We start from the raw sequence: 21,831 nt of genomic DNA on the forward strand, positions 1-21,831 counted from the left end.
GTTCTGATGAATTGCTTTTTCTCTTTTAAAAATCTTTGTTATAAAAGATGGCTGGATAGAAATTTGGAAATGAAGATGATATTAAAAGAAATGAAGTGACATTTAAAAAATAATAAAATTCACTCTTTTACAAGAAGGATCCCTGGAAGAGCTGGTCTTCCCTCTGAACTGCTGAGGCACATTGGGAGTCCTCTCTTATGCCTAACAGCCAAGAAGGTCTGTCCTGGATACAAGAGCTGCTCTTAGACATAGATAATTGTTTTTAGGGTGTAATTTGAAGGATCTTTAAAAGACCTATCAGTTCCAAATTTTCCAAACATTTGGATTTCTATTGGTTGAAGTAAACCAATTGTCAGAAGTCATCTTTTAATAATCAAATACTCTTGCTAAAGTAACAGATTAGTTATTTATACCTTTAAGAGTACCTCAAATCTACTTTGTATCTTCTCATTAGGATGTAAATTCCAAAAAATATGAGCCTATTTTGCTTTTGTCTTTGCACCCAGGAGTGCTTATTATTAGCACAATGCAAGATATCTCACATTTTATTGATGTTTTATTAGATTATTTTCCAATTTCATAGCCGGTAGAAGTCCCAGAACAAATAGATTTGGATTGGAGAAAGATGAAAGAAAAAATTCAGTCGTCAGATCAGAGAGCTATTCTGAGTGAGCTAGTCTGGAGAGCTTTTGGCAGAGGAACTAAAAAAAGAAGTAGGAAATTACTGAACAAAGTTCACCTTCCTTTGCAATTTTCCTACGGCTGGCATAGAATATTTCACAACATTACACTCCCATAGCATATCTTCGATCAGAATGCAACAATGCCATCTTCACTCTCTGTTGTATGTGAAAACAGTAACATACCACCTCCAAACACACTAAATAGCAACAAGTGAGAATTCTAAATAGTGATTTCAAGTCTCAATCTGCAGATTTAATTTTCACACTTAAAAATAAAGAGGATTGGCAAATTTCATTACAAAGTCACAAAATTTCATTGTTATAAGAGGTTCTTTTGAATGTTGTTGTAATGGAATCTACTAATAGACCACAGTAATCATAATCTGAGGTCAGGAAAAAAAATTGTTAAAATTTAGAGGTATACAATCTGTGCAACAAGAAAAAAAAAATTGCTTAATCCAATTATAATCCATACTCAGTGCTAATGAATAAAAAATCCCCCAAATTCAACATAGCACAACTCTGCCAGAATGTAGCAGAGACATTCTAAGCAGAAAATTAAATAAACTTATAGAAGCTGGCTCCAATATTATACCACAACAAACCTCAGAAACATGACTTTCTCTATTACAAACTATTGCAATAATAACCTTAGTAAACTTTTTGTTTTTAATGGTTACTTATCACCATTCAATGAATATTGTTTGGATTAGATAGAAGCAGGCTGGAACAGAATAGCTTAATAATTTCTTAAAGAAAGGGGAATTCTGAGTTAAGTAAAAGTGGTCTTTCCAGTACCATTCCTCCACCAGGTATGTATATCTGTTAGGATATGTCTTTTGACATATTTTAAATAAGCTTTGTTTTCCTGACCTCCTAATTCTCTTCTGGAGGAATTAGCAAACTGTGTTTTGTACTCAGTTGGTAATGGTCAAAATTCCTCAAAAGTCTGAGGCATGTCATCTTGTAAAGAAATGGACATAAAATTAAGCTGGTAACAATGTGTAAGGAAATGTTAAAAATCTGGATTGTATTTTCAGGCTAAGAACTAAACTAAGTCCTGATTTTAAAATGTATAATTAACATAAACCTTTCTTTCACTGAAATAACCAATCATAAGTGAAACTATAACTCTGGCATAAAGTACTTAATATATAGTTAGAGCATAATGTATTATGTTCACTGATCAATACCAAATCAATATACCAATTCAATACCAAAAAAATATACCAAAAGAAGCAACCTGACTTTAAATAATCTTTAGGAAAGTATTCTAATTTAACTATTAGAATTGTCTTGATCTTGTTTGCAAAAATCAAACCTTCCCCCACTGAAAAAACTGTTATTAGTCCTCTTATTTTTTCAATTAACTTAGCCTCTTCCCCCTTTCTTAATAGATCCACAGTTTCTATGGGACATATAGTAATCCCAATGAGATTTAAATAAATAGTCCTTCATTAGTTGCTGTGGACAAAAAGATTTTTATAATTGTTAGTTGGCCAATCTAGACTGATCCTCAGATGACAAGTAAACCAGCCTCTAATTTAGCTAAAATTTGCTAGTTTATATTACGAGAACAGTTCTCGGAACCTAGCATCACCTCCTTGGTTCTAAAAAAAAAATTGGAAGAAATTGGTTTTGTTTAGTTCCTATATTCATGAAAGGAAAAAATATTTCCTTCTGTCGTTTTCATTTTTACCATCCTGTCTGCAATTTCAGCACAGGATTGTGTCAGCAATTATGACAATGTTTAAATTATTTAGCAATGTTTAAAGTACTAACAGACTTGAGCAGAACCTACTTTTCACTAATTAAAAAAAACCCTAAAGGCAATGAATGTGGAAATTAATTTTTTTGGTGATTTGTGAAAACACAAATTAATGCTAAATTAAATAAGTCTTTCAATTTTCTGATATGGCAGCACTACTGTCCAAGACTAAATGGTAATACTGTGAGAATCATGAAGAATGAGCTTTACTATAGTTTTCAAAATACTGTACATTATGAAGAAGCATTAATGTTAATTAATTAGTTGGGTTGCACTATTTGGACTTTTCTGTCTTATTATTTTCACCAAAGGAAACACCTTTGGCTAATCTCTAATTTCAGAGAAACAACTACCTCATCATTCAGTAACTGGGAAGGAAAAAAAATACTATAAAATATTGTTAAAAATTCTACTTTTTTAAAAGGGTACTCTGTACCCTGTTTTCAAGAGGCCTGGATACCAATAAAAATCCCTATCCACTTAGACATGACAAACGAGCTTTAGATTGAGAAATATAGTGAGCATGATTATATTTCAAATTTTATCAGACTTTACTGAGACCCTTGTCTCTAGACTGCTTTAAAACCTAAAAACAAAACTAAAAAACTTTCAATAGTTTTAAATAATAATTTCTTAATTAAAACTGGAAGTTATATTAAAAGCTGTATCTTAAAACTTTTGATCTTCAAGACTATTATCACCACTAAATTTGCTAGAATTTGTTAATACTGTCCTGGTTTCCACTGTTGATTAGCAAATATGTGATCTAAGTCAGAAAATATTTTCTCTAAAATTTCAAAATATGAAAAAATAGTAACCTTTTAAGACTTATTTTTCAACTTTTTCTCCTATTTCCCAAAGTCATTCCCCACCCCAAAATGTAGAACTCCAATCTATTTGTTTTGGGAGAATAGAATTGACTTGTGAAAAAAAAAAAAAAAACCTGTGTAAAGATTTTAAGCTCTTCTTATCTTGCCCTTTGGAAAGGTTAAATGCACCTCATGTTCATGAATACTTACTATCTCTACAATATAGTACTGTAAACTTAGGAACAAATTACAAGATCAAGTAAAGGTTATAATGAGTTAATTATTCTATCACAAAAGGACAATCACTTGAATGGAATGGGTGATATAGAAATACAGTTTAGAATTTAATCAACGAATTTGTCACTGCCACACAAGACATATGAATGTGCACACACATATATAAGTTTAGCTTGAAAAAAATATTCAGGCATAGGTTTCCCCACACATGAATTTTTAAAAAAAATTTTAACAAAAAAACAAGAGAAAAAGACAGCTTTAAAATTTTAAAACGTGCAAAATAGTATCAACAACTTTCAGCCACAGCATCAAAATAGGAAGTTAGCCAGCAGACACTTTGCAGCTAAGCTAGATCCAAAACAACAAAATATTCTTTCATACAAAGAAAAATGTTTTCTTTTCTTTTTTAAATTAAAAAAAGGCTGTAACTGGCTCATTTTTTTCTTCCTCAATGCTTGTCCCAAAATTATCAGTGTTGTAACTTCCTATTCCAGATGCCTATACAGTATTGCACTGGCCAGACTGAATGTAAACAATTAATGAAGCAAATATGTTTTCCATACTTCATGGCAAGATTTTTTAATTTGTCTGTTCCCTCAACCCCAATAATTTTCTGCAATATTTTCTAAAGATGAAAAGTCCCATGTCATTTTCTCTTGCATCTATTTTTAGTGAAAATAGTTGAAGAGGATAATTATGTATTAGTTGGCGTTTATGCCTGACACAATACATCTTAAAAACATTATTCTAATAGTCTATTTAGTGATTACATGGCCAAACTAGCTTCAACTGCTCCTAGGCTAAGACATTAACAGGAGAAGTGTTGCTCATCTTTTTAAAAGAACACACAATCGGTAAACGTGAAAGAGGAATGGAAAAAGCATTGCGACTTTGGGCAAGTTAGTGACTAAGTCCAGGCCTCAGCTTCTCCATAACTAAAAGGGGATCTCTTACCTGCCCTTTGGCAGAGGGCCTGCTTGCTGCAGTCCTTACCTGATGACTTGCTGCAGTCCTTACCTGATGACTTGCTGCAGTCACTTTATTAACAACAACTGCTTTTACCATTATGAAATGTTAATTTGTACTTCGCTAACTTGGAATACACCTGAACTAGAATTAAAAAGAACTTGTTTAGCAAGATTTATAAGGGAACTAATTTAACTTACTTAGTTTTAAAAGTTACTTTTTATCTCAATATACAAAGTGTTTCAAAAGTCTTGGTGCAGTTTTAAACTTTAATAGTTTCTATAGCTGTACAGTTGATACACTACTTCAAGGACCAAAACTACTTACTTTGTTACTAACCACACTTGAACTTTTCTTTAAAAATCTGGTAAATTAGATTCCAAATTCAGCCAGGCCTCCCTCAGTCTAATTAGTGACATTTAATATCTTCCTATCTCTTTATAGTCAAACTGAAGGCTCTGGCTCTATACAAAGGATAATACTGAACACCTCATTGTCTGAAGTCACAAAAGGGTGTCTGCCCCACTAATTTTGAACTCTTTAGAGGGCTAGCTTTAAGTTTGCTACTGTTCTAAGAAAAAGATTTTATGCAAGTTAAGAAGTTTTCTTTAAATTAATTATGAAGACAAAACACAGAGGCATTCTACAGGTTTGAATCTATTCATTAGCTTCCATGTACCTTAGCATCTTAGAATTTAAAGCCAGTAATTCTTTGGGATGGTTTGCCTCTACACAAAGCAGCCAAAATTCAAAGTGAATTCTTGATATTTTGCCCTTCTGTTATTTTATTGAAGGGAAGTGGAATCTGCTCAAAGTAGCTAAGAAACAATTCATCTAAGGAAGGTTATTTCTTAATCAGCCTCCAGTGAGTGGATCCCCAAACAATAACCAAGTCCATAATGTTCACCATTGGCCACTACTAAGATTTGCAGATCAGAGAAGGTCAATTTCATTTGTTCAACAAACACAGTTGGTTAGCACTATTTACACTGTCTTAATAGCTTTCACCAAAGGAAAAAGTGTTATCAATGGGCCTGGGGTTTTGAATGCCTCATGAAAACTGACAGATAAGTCCTGTTAATTTTTGCTTTAACACTATCCTAAAACCTACCTTTCCTTCTCTAAAAGAACTTTTCATACCAAAAAAAATAAAATAAAATAAAGGGGAGTGGGAAGAGGAAGAGATGAGTTGTTCTTCAAGTTTAAAATTATTCTGGAATCCTAAAAACTTTCTGAAACTGAAACCTCCTATAAATAAATTTTAGATTATAAAAATATTTCCTTTTTCTTTTCCAGTCTATGACAATATATTGTTGTTTCAAATGCAGTGTCTAGAATAAATTCTTTTCTTTTTTTCTGCTGAGGCGATTGGGATTAAGTGACTTGGCCAGGGTCACACAGCTAGGAAATGGTAAGTGTCTGAAACCACATTTGAACTCAGGTCCTTCTTACTTCAGAGCTGATGTTCTATCCACTGTGCCACCTAGCTGCTCCTAGAATAAATTCTTGCAATTTGTTTCCGGAAACATTCATTGCATATATGGTCAATTTAAGATAGAAGCTATTCCTTTCTAGCATAAAAATGACCATTAATAGTGGATTTTTGATTTCCAAAAATAATTGTAATGATAACAACTGAGCACAAAACACAGGAGGTTCCCCCTCCCCCAAATAAAATATTGATTTACTTGCACTGTTAAGTTCATTAAAAGAAAAAACATAATTTGTGGAAATCTGGTCTGATTCCAGAATCCAAATACAGTAAGGTTTTGGTTTTTTAAAAATAATGTATACAGCATGTATAAGTATTCTAAAACTTATGTACACTTGAGTTCTAGGAGACATGATTTAATCCATGGTATACACAATTCTGTCTACCATAGTTTTTGCAAAGAAAAGTAAATAGGTCAATTCACTCATCTTAAATTCTATGTTTCATTCCATGCTGTCCCATTTAAGGACAGACTCCCTGAAGAATTGGAATAACTTTCAACATATGTAATTCCAACTAGGATTCAGTAGCCACAAAGAAAACTCTAACGTGGCCTTGGACTATTTAGAGATAATTTAATTACACTTTTTTTTTTTCTAAAGCTGGTTTCCTGGCCACCAAAAAAAAAAAAAAAAAAGCTGATTTGGGGGGTCCACAGTAACACCACCAAGGAAGTAGCATTTATTTATTAGTAGGACAAATGTGCTTCTGTCTCTACCTTTTCCACCCTTGCTATCCCACCCTGAAAATCACCAAATATGAAGTAACTACACTGCCAATTCCCTTCCCCACGAGATGCCAGATTAAAAAAGGAAAGTCCTGACAATATCTAGAAATAGTACTGCTTGCCAGAAAGCCAAGTGACTTACTGCAGAGCCAATGTGGAGAGAAACTCAAACCTAAGACATTTCACAGTTCGCTGACAGGTGCTTTCTGTATAGGCAGTGGAGGCAAGGTTACATACTTTTCTTCCAAACACCAAGTGTTCCAAGAGTTAAATAACTGCTAGTTTTATATGCATGTATATATACATTGTGTAAATATCACATTCTGGGGTTGATTCCCCATTCTCATCCACCCTCCTGTGTAGTCTCTTCCCCCCCGCCCCCAACCTAAAGGCATTTCAAGCTGTCCTAAATTTTAGTGGGCAAAGTCAATTTTGTTTCACAGGGCTGACACTTAAAAAAGTAAATCTTACTTGACTAGCAAAGGCTTCCAGAGAACCATGAACAAACAGCTGCTGAAGAGAAACACAATGAACTGATTTGCTACTAATTTTGGTTTCAAGGGATTGAGGGGGGAGGGTGGACAATAAGAAACTTGTGCCTTCTACCCCCAGTTACAGCCTCTTTCTGAACATTTTTCTTTCATTAATGCACAAGAAAATTACAGACTTGCCTTGTGAGGTCGAAAATAGAGATACAGGCTGAGAGGAAGAAACAAAGGAATCTGAAAGAAAATATATAGGATGAGAATTCGACAATCTCACATAGGAATTTCAAAAGCTTTTCTGCCAGATGCAGTAATGCCAGAACAACTTTATTGCTAGATTTCCACTCACCTGGCTGCAAAATTTTATTTCAACATTAAGGACCTCAACTGTTTTTTGCTAAACACATTCTTACCACTAAGGAAGAGTTAGCAAGAGGAAGGCTTTTTCTGTTAAGAATAATTTCAGTCACAGTATCTGTAGACTGAGAACTGGAAGGAACATTAGAAAATCACTTATTTCATTTCCCCTGCTGAGGAAATGGGAGGTTTAGAACAGAAAAGGAGACTTTATGAAGTTAGTCAAGATTCAAACACCATTATTATGTCAAATCCAGGGACTTTCCCTTATGCCAGATTCCACTGTTATTTGTGGGGGGAAAGATAAAAAAATTTGTTTTGTTTGACTATGCTTATTTGTTACAAATATCTTGTTTTCTTGGAGGTGGGAGGGAAAGAAAAATATTTTTGTTAATTGAAAAAAATTAAATTTACAAACATTTTTAAGTCCATCTTAAGAATAATGCACTGATGCAAGTAATGTACAAATTAGCATTTTTTGAGTTACCAAATAACTTATCAAGAAAAAGGGATCCAAATGCAATCTTCAGCTTTTAAAATCATAGCTCTCCAAATCTACTAATTTCTAGTTACAGCATTGTTCAGTTTTGAACAGTATACTATTGATGTTAATCATACAGAATAAAAATACTAAAATTTAAAAGGATTTTTCTAAGACATATGCACTAGAAAGTCCAGAAACACCCATACAGAACTCACTTAATAAACTTTTTATTACATAAAAGTAAAATCAATCAAAATTAGTATAAAGATAAAACAGTATCTTTTCTTCCTTTAATATGATGTAGTGCCACAACTTTGGAAAATCTTATGTTATTAATAGTAGCTAGCATTTATATAACCTTAATTTGTTTACATTTGTTATTTCATTTCATTCTTACAACAACCCTGGTATGGAGGGTTGCTTATTTTAGATGTTTATTTTAGAGGTTAATCAACTTGCCCAGGGCCATACTATCAGTAAGTGTCTGAGGCACAATCTAAACTCAGCCGTCTCTCTACACTGCCACTAAGGTAACTTGGTGTCTGCAAGTGGGAACTCTTAAGGACACACTTATTCCAATTCTAAAGAGAAAATCAATACTCCATTTATTACCACAAATATCCCTGTTCCTTAAGCTTATTTTCCTATTTCTTTAATGTTTCCAGATGATTTCACTCCTATATGCATTTACTTTTAATTTGAAATCTGACAACTAGTGTTTAAAATCTGAACAAACCAGAAAAGCCAAATTGCAAATTTAATGCCAAAAATTCAAGTAGGCTAGCATAAAGGGAATGAGATCCCACCAATCCACCAGCTGCCTTTCCTTCTTTTTTCCCCACTTAACATCCCATTTTGGTGGAAAATTTTCAACATGAGATCATTAATGATACACAGTATGTCTAGTGAGAAAGAGCAAAACTAATCAGTCAGAACTTGCATCAAGATTGTACAGGCATCTATCAACAGATGTAAGAGATCTTACTGTAACCTTTAGACTTCATTCCATAAGGACAATTAGTTTATGGAGCTGGACTCAAGAATGGTGGTTCTGAGACTCAAACGCTTTGTCTAAATTTAACTTAAGTCTCAGTAATATCTTGTCATAAAAGCAGTATTCAAGTGAATCAGTTAGACTTTCAGCATCTGTGAAATAAGAGAACAGTGTGCTGCAATAAATAACCAAAATCCAAAGGATCCTCTAAATTTTCAGGCAAGCCAGCTGTCACTTTAGCACTTATCTGAAAGATGTATTTCATGTAAAAAGCAGGTGGCTGTCTTATTCATCCTTATCAGATACTTAGCCCAGTGTCTTAAATGTGGTAGCTCCCCAAAGAATTGGCTGAAGTGAATTATCCAATTTAGACTATTTATTCCTCATTTAAAGGATTTAAGTTTAAATGAAAGGCTTAAAAATAGACACCCTGGTTCAGTGGAATTAAAGAGGTTTGTAACAAAACAACTATTTACATTTCACATTTCCATCATCACAGGGAGCAGAGTACCCTGATCAACTCATAATTGCACCCATTTCTCAACATTTTCCCTTAATCTTTAGCTTTTATTAAAAAGAATTCCTCCACACAAAGTTTCACAGTCTAACACTACTAAGGGTATAACTAATTGCAAATGATTATAGAAATAAAAAGTGACTGGCTGCCTCATATTGTCCTCTCTGATATTAAATTGCAAAACTGGTCATGCATAAATTCAAAACTGAATTAAGCACAACACAAATTTGTTCTGTTGGATGGACAAATGCTTGCTATTTTCCACTATATAAACAGTGTTACTCTATGTTTTAATTTTCCATTTTTACAACATAAAAGTACAACATAATGAACACTGCAAATGAAACCATTGATTTCCATCTCTTATCACTTGTCTTTTTTTTTTTTTTTTTTTTTTTTTTTTTTTTTACCCTGAGGCAACTGGGGTCAGGTGACTTGCCCACGACCATACAGCTAGAAAGTATTAAGTGTCTGAGACCATATTTGAACTCAGGTCCTCCTGACTTCAGGGCTAGTGCTTTATCCACTGTACTATGTCTTTTTTTTTTTTTTTTTTTTTCCTTTTAAAGCAGAAAACAACTAATTACTTCCAAAACTGTTATTTTTCTGGACTTCCTTCAGTACTCTTCTGCAGACTTTTTAAAAAGTTTCAATGGCCCTCATTTTCCCACCCCCATTACTACTCATAACACTCCTAATTCTTTTAAAAACAAAAGGGGGGTGGGGGGGGGTAGTAGGAAAACAAATCCACAGTGACCAAGTCCAAATATGTTTATTTGGTTTAATTCTGAAAAATTTTACTTTTCAGTTTCCAGGAATTTTATTCTGTTATTTTTATCCTTTTTCAAGGTCATAATACTCTGAAAAAAGTCATACACAACTTCAAAAACTAATTATCTTGAATTCCCACTTGGGACAACTAGCTTCATTACAAAATCAGTAAACAACAATTAAGCTGCAGGCTACCATCTAGTAGAAACATCAACACAGATTCCAATTCCAAAAATAAAAGTTTTGGGATTTCAGTAAAATAATTCTCCTTCTCTAATCCTGGTTCTGTTGTGGCAGGAGAGAAGTTGTCTGAGCTAGTGCAGTTGCTCTAAAAGCTAGTCTCAGGACACACTTTATAATCTTAAAAATTAAGGACCCCAGGGACCCTGTAATGTAGATACCTATTGCTATTTAGTGTTTTGGAAATTAAAACATGTCAATATTATTATGAAAACTGATTATGACCTCAAGGAACTCCTGAAAGGTCTCGGGGACCTCCCCAACTACACTTTGAGAAGTGTGTTAAGCTAATGTGATTGATCCCAAGAAGGTAATATCACTTGAGGCATATAACACTACAATAAGACTGAAAAGTTTGGCAGTCCACTTCAAAGAATGAAGCATTGCAGAGCACTCAAAGATAGGGCAGAACACCACAACCAGGGGGAAGCCCTCCAGTTCCTTCAGCACTTATACCTCATGGGCCTCTTTCAGTTAGTTAATGACCTCCTTTGCTCAGTCCTCCCCATGGCTACACTACTACCAGAAATTAAAAAGTATTTCGTGTTTCTCTGATACTGATTAGAATGTAAAGTAAATATAAGGGGGAGAACAAGGCAAACTCTTCATGCAAAAGAATCAACATTAGAAAGAATTAAGGGGCAGCTAGATAGTACAGTGGATAAAGAACCAGAGCTAGAGTCAATAGGACCTGAATTCAAATCCGCCCTCAGCTATTTAACATTGACTAGGCTGTGTGATCGTGCACAAGTCTCTTAACTCAACTGCCTCCAACCTCTCCTCTCCCCAAAGGAAAAAAAAAAGCAAACAGGCTTGGGCATAAGAAATTGGCAAACTTACAAGAATTTAGACGACTAAAGTTTAAGCAGAACAATATTTATGTCCTTGTATTCTCCTCAACAACAGAAAACAAGTTAAGGACATCTCTGCTTTTTGCCCAATAGAGAAGACCAATCTTTCATTATAGTCACAGATACTTTCTGGGCCTCAAAATTTGATTATTTGAAAAATGAGGCTGGCCTAAAACTTTTATGTCTATTATTTTACACAATGTATCCTTCTAGTAGTATATAAGCTACTCAAGTGAAAGTCGTTTTTCATTTTTGAATTTGTGTACCAGGCATCTAGAACAGTACCTTTAACTTAGTAGGTGCTTTTGAAGGTTTTGTTGGAGTGAATTTCATTAACAATACAGAATGTCTATTGAAAGGCTCTTTAGGGCTATAAAATTATGCTTACCCTTTGACCAAACAACAATATTATTAGGTCCCAATGAGATTTAAAAAAAGAAAAAGGACCTATACGTACAAAAATGTTTATAGCAGCTTTTTAATTGTTGCAAAAAAAAAAAAAAAAGAAAATGGAATTTGAGGGGATGTTCATCAACTGCAAAGTGAGATATTCATCAACTGGGAAGTGACTAAACAAGTTGTGGTATATGATTGTGATGGAATACTATTGTGTTATAAGAAAGGATAAGCATGATGCTTTCAGAAAAATCTGCAGACTTACATAAAAGTGAAATGAACAGAATCAGAAGAACATTGCACCCAGCAATAACAATATTGTAAGATAAACTGTGAATGACTTAATTATTCTCAGCAATCCAATGATCTAAGACAATTTTGAAAGGCTAAAATGAATAAAAAAATGCTATTCTTCAGATAAAGGGAAAAAAAACTTTTATGTCTCCTCCACCTTGGATCATCATATAAATGAAATTAAATACACAAATTTTTAATTATGTTATAATACTTAATGTAAATGTTGATTATGCTCAAGAAAAAAAGAGGTAGGGAGGGAGCCAAACTTTACCTATAAATAAAACTATATGCAATGTTAGGATCATTTTATCTAGTCATAATATTTTAATCTGGAAAGGTCAATTAGTTAAATTTATCTTACAGATTAAATAGGACCACCAGTAAAAAATAACCTGTAATTCTGAATTAAAATAATGCAGCATTTAAAAAAGACAAATGCTGTTACCTTGAACTTGTTGTCGCCCCTCTCCCAATTCATTAAATTATCCTCAAAAGACTCTAGTTAGCTTTCCAGGCTTTCATTTGCTTGAATATTTCAATCCCATCTTTGAAAATAACTGATATCATAAACTTCCAGTTATCGATTTCTCCAATATACAAAATTATGAAGCTGCAAGTTACAACTCTGTAGCCCTATTGATTGCTGAATATACTCAGGTGACTTTGAATTATTTTCAACCTCCTTCTTCTTTATACTCTTCCATCTAATCAATAAAATAATACTTTTCAATGTTAAGAAATTTCAAGTTGATGACTAGGCTTTACATTAATTTTGTTTATAGAAGCTGCAGCATGTACCTTTACCAATTTTCCTGAAAACAACATCCTTCCTATGGCAATCCTCCATTGTCATAACCCCTCCACCCTCAACAACAAGATTGGTTTTAGGCCACTTTTTAGTACATACTAAGTAGAGATTTAAAAATCAAAGATCAGAACCTTTGAGTTCTGATCAAGGCTCCTGTTCAAAGCCATAGAAAAGTATTATAACCCTAAAGACAATCTCTGTCACCCTTGAACTGTCTGTAGACGCATTGACACCATGACAAATTGTCTTTTGAGCCAAAGAAATATCTTTAAAGGATTCAATTCTGCAATTACAAGCAATGACTAATCTTATTTTGTATATGAGATGACAATATGCACCATGTAAACTGAACTAGTAAACTAGATACACCCAGTCGAAATAATAATCTGTAATTTGCTCTGCTAACATACCAAATTACTTTGCTTGAATACTAAATTAGTTTGATCCTAAAATATGATCCTAAGTTGAATAGTGAACTTATATTAGCACATGACATATAAATACTTGATAACTTCACAAAATTCGTTGTTTTAAGTCTTTGTCTTTTTGCCCTGGTCAGAACATCATACATTCTAGAATTAAGGCTATTCTATAGCAAAGTATATTACTTCAAAGGGTTTCCTTAATTTAACAATGGAAATGAAATTCTAGTCCCTAAACTTCCCCACCATAGATTTCTTCAATTCTCAAATAATAAGTGACATGTATATTAAAGTTTGCAAAGAGCTTTACACAACTTTGTGAGGCAGGTATTGGTAGCTGGGGAAGGAAAAGGGGGTTCATTGAATAGAGAACTGGACTTTTAAGTCAGAAAGCTCAGAATTCAAATTCAATCTGGGCAAACCACTTAACCTCTTTATCTGTCTCAGTTTGCTCATCTCTAAAAAAGGAATAGTAGGCACTTGAGATAAGTGCTTTGCAAACTTCAAAGTGCTACACACATGCTAGTTATTAAATTATTCCCTTCTGACGAGAAATTACAATTTGGGTAATCATACAACTATTAAAGTTGTAAAAACCCCAGGTTTTTTCTTTCTGGATTCATTAGGTTATATGCTCCTTTACTTCTATAGTTGAAATACACACACAGATGATAAACGAAGCTAAATAGACAGATTCCCTCTCACCCCAGAACTGGCAAAATAGATCTAAGAAAACAAATTCTCATCACAATTTCTACTTTCCAAACTCCCCTTAAAATTCTAGACAATGGGCAGTCCTTACGAACAATTTTTTAAAGCTTGGCAAGAAAACAAACATTTTTGTAAGGAAAAAAATTAACAATCTTTAGAGAACAACTTAGAACAGACTAATTGCAATTATTTCATATATACTAGATTGCTTTTCAGAATGGCTATTTGTTGTAAATTATGCCAATAAATGAAAATTCTGCTGAAAGGATCTTGGGGCAGAGTAGATAGATGGGGTGGAATCATATGAGCAGAATCTACTCAAAAACAAACTCTGTCAGATTGGGAACTATGATTTCATTAGCATGAGACAAGTCAAGGATGAAGAAAATACAGCTTAGCATCTACTTTGCAATTTATGGTCTTAGAAAGTTACCTAGAAAGCAGAGATGATGGGTGACTTGGTAAAATAACACAGCAAGTGTCCAAATGTTACTTCACAAATCATGCAGGCCACCCAAGACCAGCTCTCCATCCACCTTGTATTCTGCAGATATTTCTGTATACATTTCCCTACATTCCCTTCGTTTTCTCTCAGTAAAACAAACTTTTTGAGGATAGAAAATGTTTCCTTTTTGTCTTTATAAGCTCAGTACCTGGCAACAGGCTGCCTAATTCTTGGTGATTGGGTTGTCGTCCATCATCTATAACCACTTTACTTCTGTCTCTATTGTAGGAGTTTCCATATTCAAGAACAATCACTGCATATCATAGCAACAATTATGATAAAAATGCTGCAATAAATGAACATCAATAACGCCGTGAGAACACAACTGTAGTCCTTCCTTTCTTCCCTTAACAGATCAAGTAGCAGGGCTAAATGCGGATATAAAGGTCATCATTAGAATAAATGACTAACCAGGCTTCCTATCAGAAGGAAAAGACACTGCTACACCCCTGCCCTTATAGTATAAAGTCTGGGATCATCCACTTCTGTTCCTATCCAACATAATGTCAAAGCTTAAGGGCACAAAATAATCAGGGTTGCACTGCTGACCTTCAGCCCTGTTCCTCATGGAACTTTTGCCACAATAAACTTTCACTGATTATTTCATGGGTGTAATTCTTCAGGCGTCACAGAGTGAAAAAAGCAACGATTTCAAGTACTCAAGAATTTGCTAAGGATGATGAAGCAAGTCTAATATTTAGATATTTGGGATACAAATTTAAACATTTAATTGGCCTGTTGGGAGTGTGAACATGCTACTTTCAAAAAGCCCATGGAAGGGATACCAGTGGAGCAGCCATCAGAGTGAACTAAACCCAAATTGGAGAGGTTCTTACCCAGGTACTGGTCAAGAAGCATTTGTTTATAGCATTTACTATGTGCCAGGTGCTCTGCTAAGCCCTGATACAAAAAAAAAAAAAAAAGTTCCTGTCCTTAAGAAGCTCACACTCTAATGGAGGAGACAACATGCAAACAACTCTGATATAAGATACCCAGTGTGAATGTAAGTTATTGGGGAGAAGAGGCCAGGAGCAGCTTCTAACGTAAGGTGGGTTTTAAGCCAAATCTGGAAGGAAGCCAGGGAAGCCTGGGGGCTGAGGTAGAATAAGTATATTCAGGCAGGCACCAGGCAGGCACAACAGAAAGAGATGGAGAAACAGCAAGACCAGTGTGGCTGGATCACCGAGTTGGCAGAAAGGAATAAAATATAAGAAGACTGGAAAGGTAGAAAGGGCCCAAAATCTGCAAGCCAAATACACGCCCCTTCTAACACTAGGATTGATGACTCTAGTTTTGTTTTATCTTTAAACCACCCAAGATGATTCTTTTAAAGAAGAAAATACCATAAAAGTTTATTCTGGCACTTTATTTATGAGAACATAAACTCCAGACTGTGGAGTTTCACAAGAAATTTCACACGATAGTATAAAATTTAAGGAATGTATTTTAATTCATATTAAACAGATCCTAAACTATATTTGGATGAGCAGAAGCAACTACTATATGATATCCCTGAATTGATTATTTTAAAAAGATAAATATCTTTCACTTCAATTCCAACGTTGACACTATTTCTCCCTCAAAAGGCAGAAATCTTCGAAGTCACCATTAACCTGGCCTCCTCTTTTCCTATATTTCTATTTTATGTGATGCTTGCTGATCCATTAACTCTTTTGATCCTCACAAGTCCACGAGGCAACCAGATTAGACAAGAATCTTAATTTACAAATAAACTACAAGCCCAGAGTTTATACAAGTTCTCCTGTTGAAGGTCCCATTATTAGTAGTCTGTCTTATCTTAAGACTTCTGCCTCATGCTACTAGGTCACATTAGTATTTGGTAGTTTAAAAATGCCAAAGGGAAGTCCGAAGAGGGAACCCCCCCAAAAATTTCCTAGTTCACCACCACAGAATTCCTTTTAAAAATTCACAGAATCTCAAAGCTGGAAGGCACTTTAAAGATTATCTGGATTCCACTCTCACGTTTTTACAGAATAGTAAAATAGTGCCTTACTGGTCAACTTGCAGTTGACCACACAGCTAGTAAATGGAATAGATTTATAACCCAAATCAGAAGACAAATCCTGGAGCTGATTCTACTTTGCCAAAGCACTGGCCAAACCAACCAAGACAGAAAACTGTTGACTGCATTATTCCACATTTTTGCCTTAAATTCTTGATTCTTCAATGCCAACATTTCCTTGATGGAAGTTGATTGCATCATTCTGTCTTTTCCTTGAAGGAAGTTGATTGCATCATTTCTGTCTTTTAAAAGAAAGGTATGACAGTGTACAAAACAAGTCTATCAAGACTTTCTTGGCTCGTATAACTTCCCGGAAAGTTATAAAAAGTAACAACATGAGGAGAATCATAGAAATAACAAGAATTTAAGAAAAACATCTTTAAATGGTTTGAGATGATACTGCCTTAAGGATACTCCTATGACACATGCCTTAGACTTCACAAACTCATTAAGATTAGATCAAAAGATACATGTCTGGCAATAACCAACTTCATTTTATTTTTATACAGGCAGAGGGCTAACTGCCACTATTAGAGCTATGGAAACCATTTTGCAATGAGGAAGCTTCAATAATAACCTGGTGACTACATAGTGAAGTATCTTTATATGCAGCTTTTGTATTAAGTGCAAGATCTAAAAATAGAGATGGCACAGAAGACTCACAGAAACTGTACTGTATAAATGATACAACTGGATCTATTCACCTTGGTATTTATAATGAGTGTTGAAGACATAGAAAACAAAATCTTCATTTTTATCTTAAATGTGAACAATGACAGTGTTTATGCACCGAGTGTCCAACAAATCTATCAAGAGGAAAATTAGTATATAACAGCTAAATGCCATAAACAGGAAGAAATAATGCAGTTTTTTAAAAAATCAAGGTGACTATTAATTATCTGCATTACAAAAGGCTTCCAAGCAAGGTTTTTACTTTTAAAAGTTATGAGTCTTCATACTTCACATATTTAGTTAGGTTTGATGGTGGTAAGAAAGGAAAAAAGTTATCATTTCAAATAAGAAATGGAGATGACATAAACAGATGACATAAACAAGCCTTTTGTTTTATAAATGACAAAACTGAGGCTGAATTTTTTGGAAATGATGAGAAAAGCTTTAAATTTATAACATAAGATAATACAAAAATGTGACAGCATTTACTAAAGTTTAATGTCCACACAATTTTTTAGGTCCATACCCATTACCTATGGGAAATTCCATTTATAATTACAATGTGCTTTATACATACAAATACATTTAAGAAACATGTATGTGGACATTTATACCCACACAACAATTAGTATTAACTCTTAAAAAAAATCAAGTCATGTGGCATTTAAGTGTATCGCCAAAGTACAAAGCAAACCTACCTTAAAAGATGTATTATTTATTTAATTGAACAGTAATTTTAGTGACCATATTCACACCTGAAGAATGGATGACTAAGATAGTTCCTTCCCCTCTTTGCAGGAGAGGGCCACTGTGGGCATGGAATATCGTATATAGACTGTTAAGACTTAACTGATGTGCTGGTTAGTTTCGGTGAGCTATTTTTTTCTTTATTCTTTGTCCTAAGGGGACAAGAGAAAAATCTGTGTGGGAATGAAGGTGATATAAAATTAGGACATTAATAAAAAATTTTCTTAGAGAATACCAGTTATCCCATTCTTGACAGTGGATAGGACAATACACAAAGAGGAAAAGAAAACCTGTGGCTAGTTAAATGATACCAAAAATAATGATGTAAAAAAAAATATAAGCTTTGTCGCTAGACATTTAACTGAGGCTGTACTCTGGCTTTACTATGTAATAAAAGTCATTTTAACACGTCCTTATTAATAGAAGGGCAGTTTTTTCAGAGATAGACAATAGAAAAGAAGTGACCCTGAAATAACTTCATAATTTATGTGGAAAGTGTAAATTTTAGAATTAAATTTTAGTGCTTCCTCTAGCCAATACCTCCATCACTACGAAGCCCAAAGATTTCATTCCCAGAACTATGGTCTAGAGCAGAAGTGACCAGAGAGAGATGTCGAAACCATTCTAAAATAAAATGAGTAAATATTTAACAAAATAAAATACAATAAAACAGACAACATATTTAAGGGACTGGCAAAGACCCTTCTGTACAGATTAGTGGCCCTCTCAACTTGAGTTGGACATCACTGGTCTAAATCATAAAACGATACTGAAATTAAATGCTATGTATATATTAGAAAACAAAGGAACTGAACATGGCAGAATAGTACCCAAACCCCCAAGTTGCTAAGGGCGGATAATGCCCCTCCTCCCACAAACCCAGTTGCTTAGTAATAACAGAACTGCCTTTCCTTTAGAATTTGGCAGAGAGAAAAATAGGGAGAAATAATCGTTTAACGTCCACACAGGGCTTCCAAATTTGCTGTCTCACTCCTCAGTTACTTGCCTAAAACCTGCCCCAAAGCAGCCTAACCCAGCTTCCAGGGAAATAAGCTGCTTCTCCCCCAACAATGCTCCGCACACTGGGAGACCCCGAGGGGGGCAGGGAAGCCGCTGAACAGGTGGCCGGACCCAGGCTGCCTCCGTCCGCGGCTCCGGCCCCTTTAAGAACTGTCACCTGCCCACTGGCCCTTCTTCCTCCGAGGAGGCATCCGCACTGCAGAGCTCGGCCCAGGGGCGCCGGCAGCAGCTCCCCCCTCGAGCGCGCCGGCTACAATGGGAACGCCAGCGGCCGCTCCGAAGCTTCCCTCCGCGCCATTCGGGGAGGGGGGAAGGGGCTTTGTCTCATTTGTCCCTTCGCCCTCCGGCCGTCCGCGCCGGCCTCGGGCGCCGTGCCTCCGAGGAGGCCGGCGCTACGCCCAGAGCTAAAAGAGGGGGGCCCCCAGCCCGCACCCCCATCGGTTACCTTCGGCTAAAACGGGGGTGGGGGGCGTGGGAACGCCCAGGGAGGCGGCCTCGCCTTCGAGGGGGGATGCGGGTGCCATCGCGGGGGCGTCCAGCGCCCCGCTGCCCCCCGCCACCCTTCAGTGACCAGTCCCCGCCCTGGGCGGTTTTGCCCCAGCGCCATGGAAACGCACAAAAAAGGCTGCCCCCGCCCCGCCCCCAGAGACCCTTTCTCCCCCACGACACGGTGCCGTCCGTGCCAGCCTGGAATCGGAAGCCTAGCCCTTCCCCCCCCCCAATTCTCTGCTGCCCTGGGCCCCCGGCACACAGTAGGTGCTCAATCCGGGCTAGTCAACCCACCTGGATGGGCGGGGACCCCTCCTCATCCATGCTCTAGCTCACCTGCCCCCCTCAACCCTGGAGCTCTAGAACCCGGGCAAAGGAAGGGGATGGGGCTTCCCCAAGGTCTAACCATGGGAGGGGGGGCAGTTCCCACAGCAGAGGCCTCCTCCCCACTGCCCCCTCCTCTCGGCACCCAAGGTCTGCTGTGGGGGAGGAGTAAGAGGGTGGCGGCGGGGTGTTTCCCCCACCCTGTCCCCCATGTTCGCTTCCTCCCGTCTTCCCCTCCCCCTGCCGTGTTTTCCCACGGCCCCACCCCAGGGCCCCGCTCCACCCCCACCCCCACGCTCCAGGAAAAGTCACCGGCTCGTCTGGGGGTTACCATTCGAGGCTACCCCCCCCACCCCGACCCTGCTGGGGTCACCCCCAGCCCTAGGGCTCGCCCTCGCCCCTTTCCCCCGCCCCCCGAGGGGCCGCCCTTCCCCCACCCCCCACCTCCCCGCGGGGCGCCCCTCCCCCTCCCCCGTGCCGCGCCGCCCCTCCCCCTCCTCACCCGCACAGGACGAGGCGCAGCTCTTGCCCCCCAGGCCCGAGCAGGCCCCGGGGCTTCCCCCGCCGCCTGCCACGGCTCCGGCGGCATCGGCCCCGGACGACGACGACGAGACTGACGGGGACTGGGTGGCCGCCGACGGCTCCGCCATGGCCTCGCCAACGGGAGGCGGGAAGGGCAGAGGCGAGGCGAGAAGACGAGGACGGGGACGACGGCGAGGCGAGCAGCAGCTGCGACTCTGAAGGCGGACGGCGAGCGACTGAGCCACCGACTGACTGACGGACTGACGGGCAGCCGCGCTCAGGAGCAGCGGGGGAGGGGCTCCGAGCTCGGGCGCGCGCCGGACGGGATGCGCAGGCGCACTGCGGCTCAGAGCCCGGCAGGAGGAGGTGGGCGGCGGCCGCCTCTGGCCCGCAGCGGAGCTAGTGCGCAGGCGCACACATCCCTCCCGCGCCTCCGCGCGCCGCCGCAGCCCTCCCTCTCCTCCTTGGGGAGGGGAGGAGGTGTCGGCACTAAAGCCCCACCCCCAGGCGCAGTCCCGGCTCTTGGGAGCACGTGTCTCGAGGCTGGAGGGGGTTGGGGGAGCCTCCCGCACCCCCGCAGAGAGTCTGTCTGTCCTGTACCGAGCATGCGATTATGTCCGTCTTGCCGTTGCCTCTCGGGGAGCGTGTCCTGGCCGGACGCCGCTCCGGAGAATGGGAGCCCCTTTTATTTGGGGGTCCACGCCGCGCTTGGCCCCTCACGGTGCGCCAGCTGCGGAGGCGCCCCCTCCCCCACGCCGGGCCCCCCCCCCCCGCCCGCCCCCCCCCCCCCCCACTCCGGTTAGGCTGAGCTCGGCGCCGGCGCCCGCAGGGAGCCACAGGCTGTCCCTCAGGAACGCCTTGGAGTGACCCGGTCTTTTCCTGCTAAGGCCGCTTTAAGGGGGGAGCGCTTTGCACCCCCCGTGCAGCGTTAGGGCTGTTACCATTTTCACCCTCCTGGGGGCCGCCCCCCGAGATAGGAAAACAAAATGAAAACGTGCCCCTGACCGAGGTGAGGCTGAAAGCGCCCGTCCCGGCCCCCGGGCCGCCCGTCCCGGCCCCTTTTCCTCCGGCAGAAGAGAGCCAGCTGCAGGGGCGCGACTTGGGACCCAGGGGGCAGCGGGACGGAAGGGACGGGGCCGCGAGGGGCCACAACCGCTGGCGGGGAAAGGGCCCGCCGAGCGCGGTCAGCGTGCGGGCAGAGAGGGCCCCGGGCTGGGTGGAGCACAGGCCCAAAGCGGCCGCGGCCCGTCCCCGAGGGGAACCGGTGCTGGCGCGGGCCTGCATTGTGGGGTGAGCCGAGAGGTCTCTTGGCTAGGGGCGCTGGAGTAGAATCTAGTTGGCCCCCCTATCTGTATGGTGGGTTCAGGTAGGACCAGAAAGGGGCCCGAAACCTCCTCAGCTCTGAGGTCTTAGGACTCATCCCACTGTCAAATGCTCTCTCCCGCTCTCGGTCCGTGGTGCTGACTCCCAGCCTGGGGTCTGGCCTCAGATCCCCCAGGTTCAAATGTTCAGAA

General features: G+C 38.9%; 1 protein-coding gene across 5 annotated transcripts in view; it reads right to left on the minus strand.

Annotated features, from left to right (window-relative positions):
* RTN3 (reticulon 3) overlaps positions 1 to 20,909 on the minus strand; it is a 48,773-nt gene extending 27,864 nt beyond the window's left edge. For 2 of the 5 annotated variants that reach the window (XM_031942698.1, XM_031942697.1), the window contains exons 1-2: positions 20,298 to 20,909; positions 7,354 to 7,404 (exon numbers count right to left, since the gene is read on the minus strand). In XM_031942698.1, coding sequence (XP_031798558.1) covers positions 7,354 to 7,404; positions 20,298 to 20,445 — 199 coding nt within the window. In that variant the 5' untranslated portion in view covers positions 20,446 to 20,909. Of the gene's footprint in view, positions 1 to 7,353; positions 7,405 to 19,139; positions 19,371 to 19,427; positions 19,548 to 20,297 lie in introns of those variants that run through there. The other 3 variants (XM_031942699.1, XM_031942700.1, XM_031942701.1) reach the window with 3 other exon arrangements.
* Between the last annotated feature and the right edge of the window lie 922 nt (positions 20,910 to 21,831).

Source organism: Sarcophilus harrisii, chromosome 6 (genome assembly GCF_902635505.1).
Source record: "Sarcophilus harrisii chromosome 6, mSarHar1.11, whole genome shotgun sequence".
NCBI lineage: Eukaryota > Metazoa > Chordata > Mammalia > Dasyuromorphia > Dasyuridae > Sarcophilus > Sarcophilus harrisii.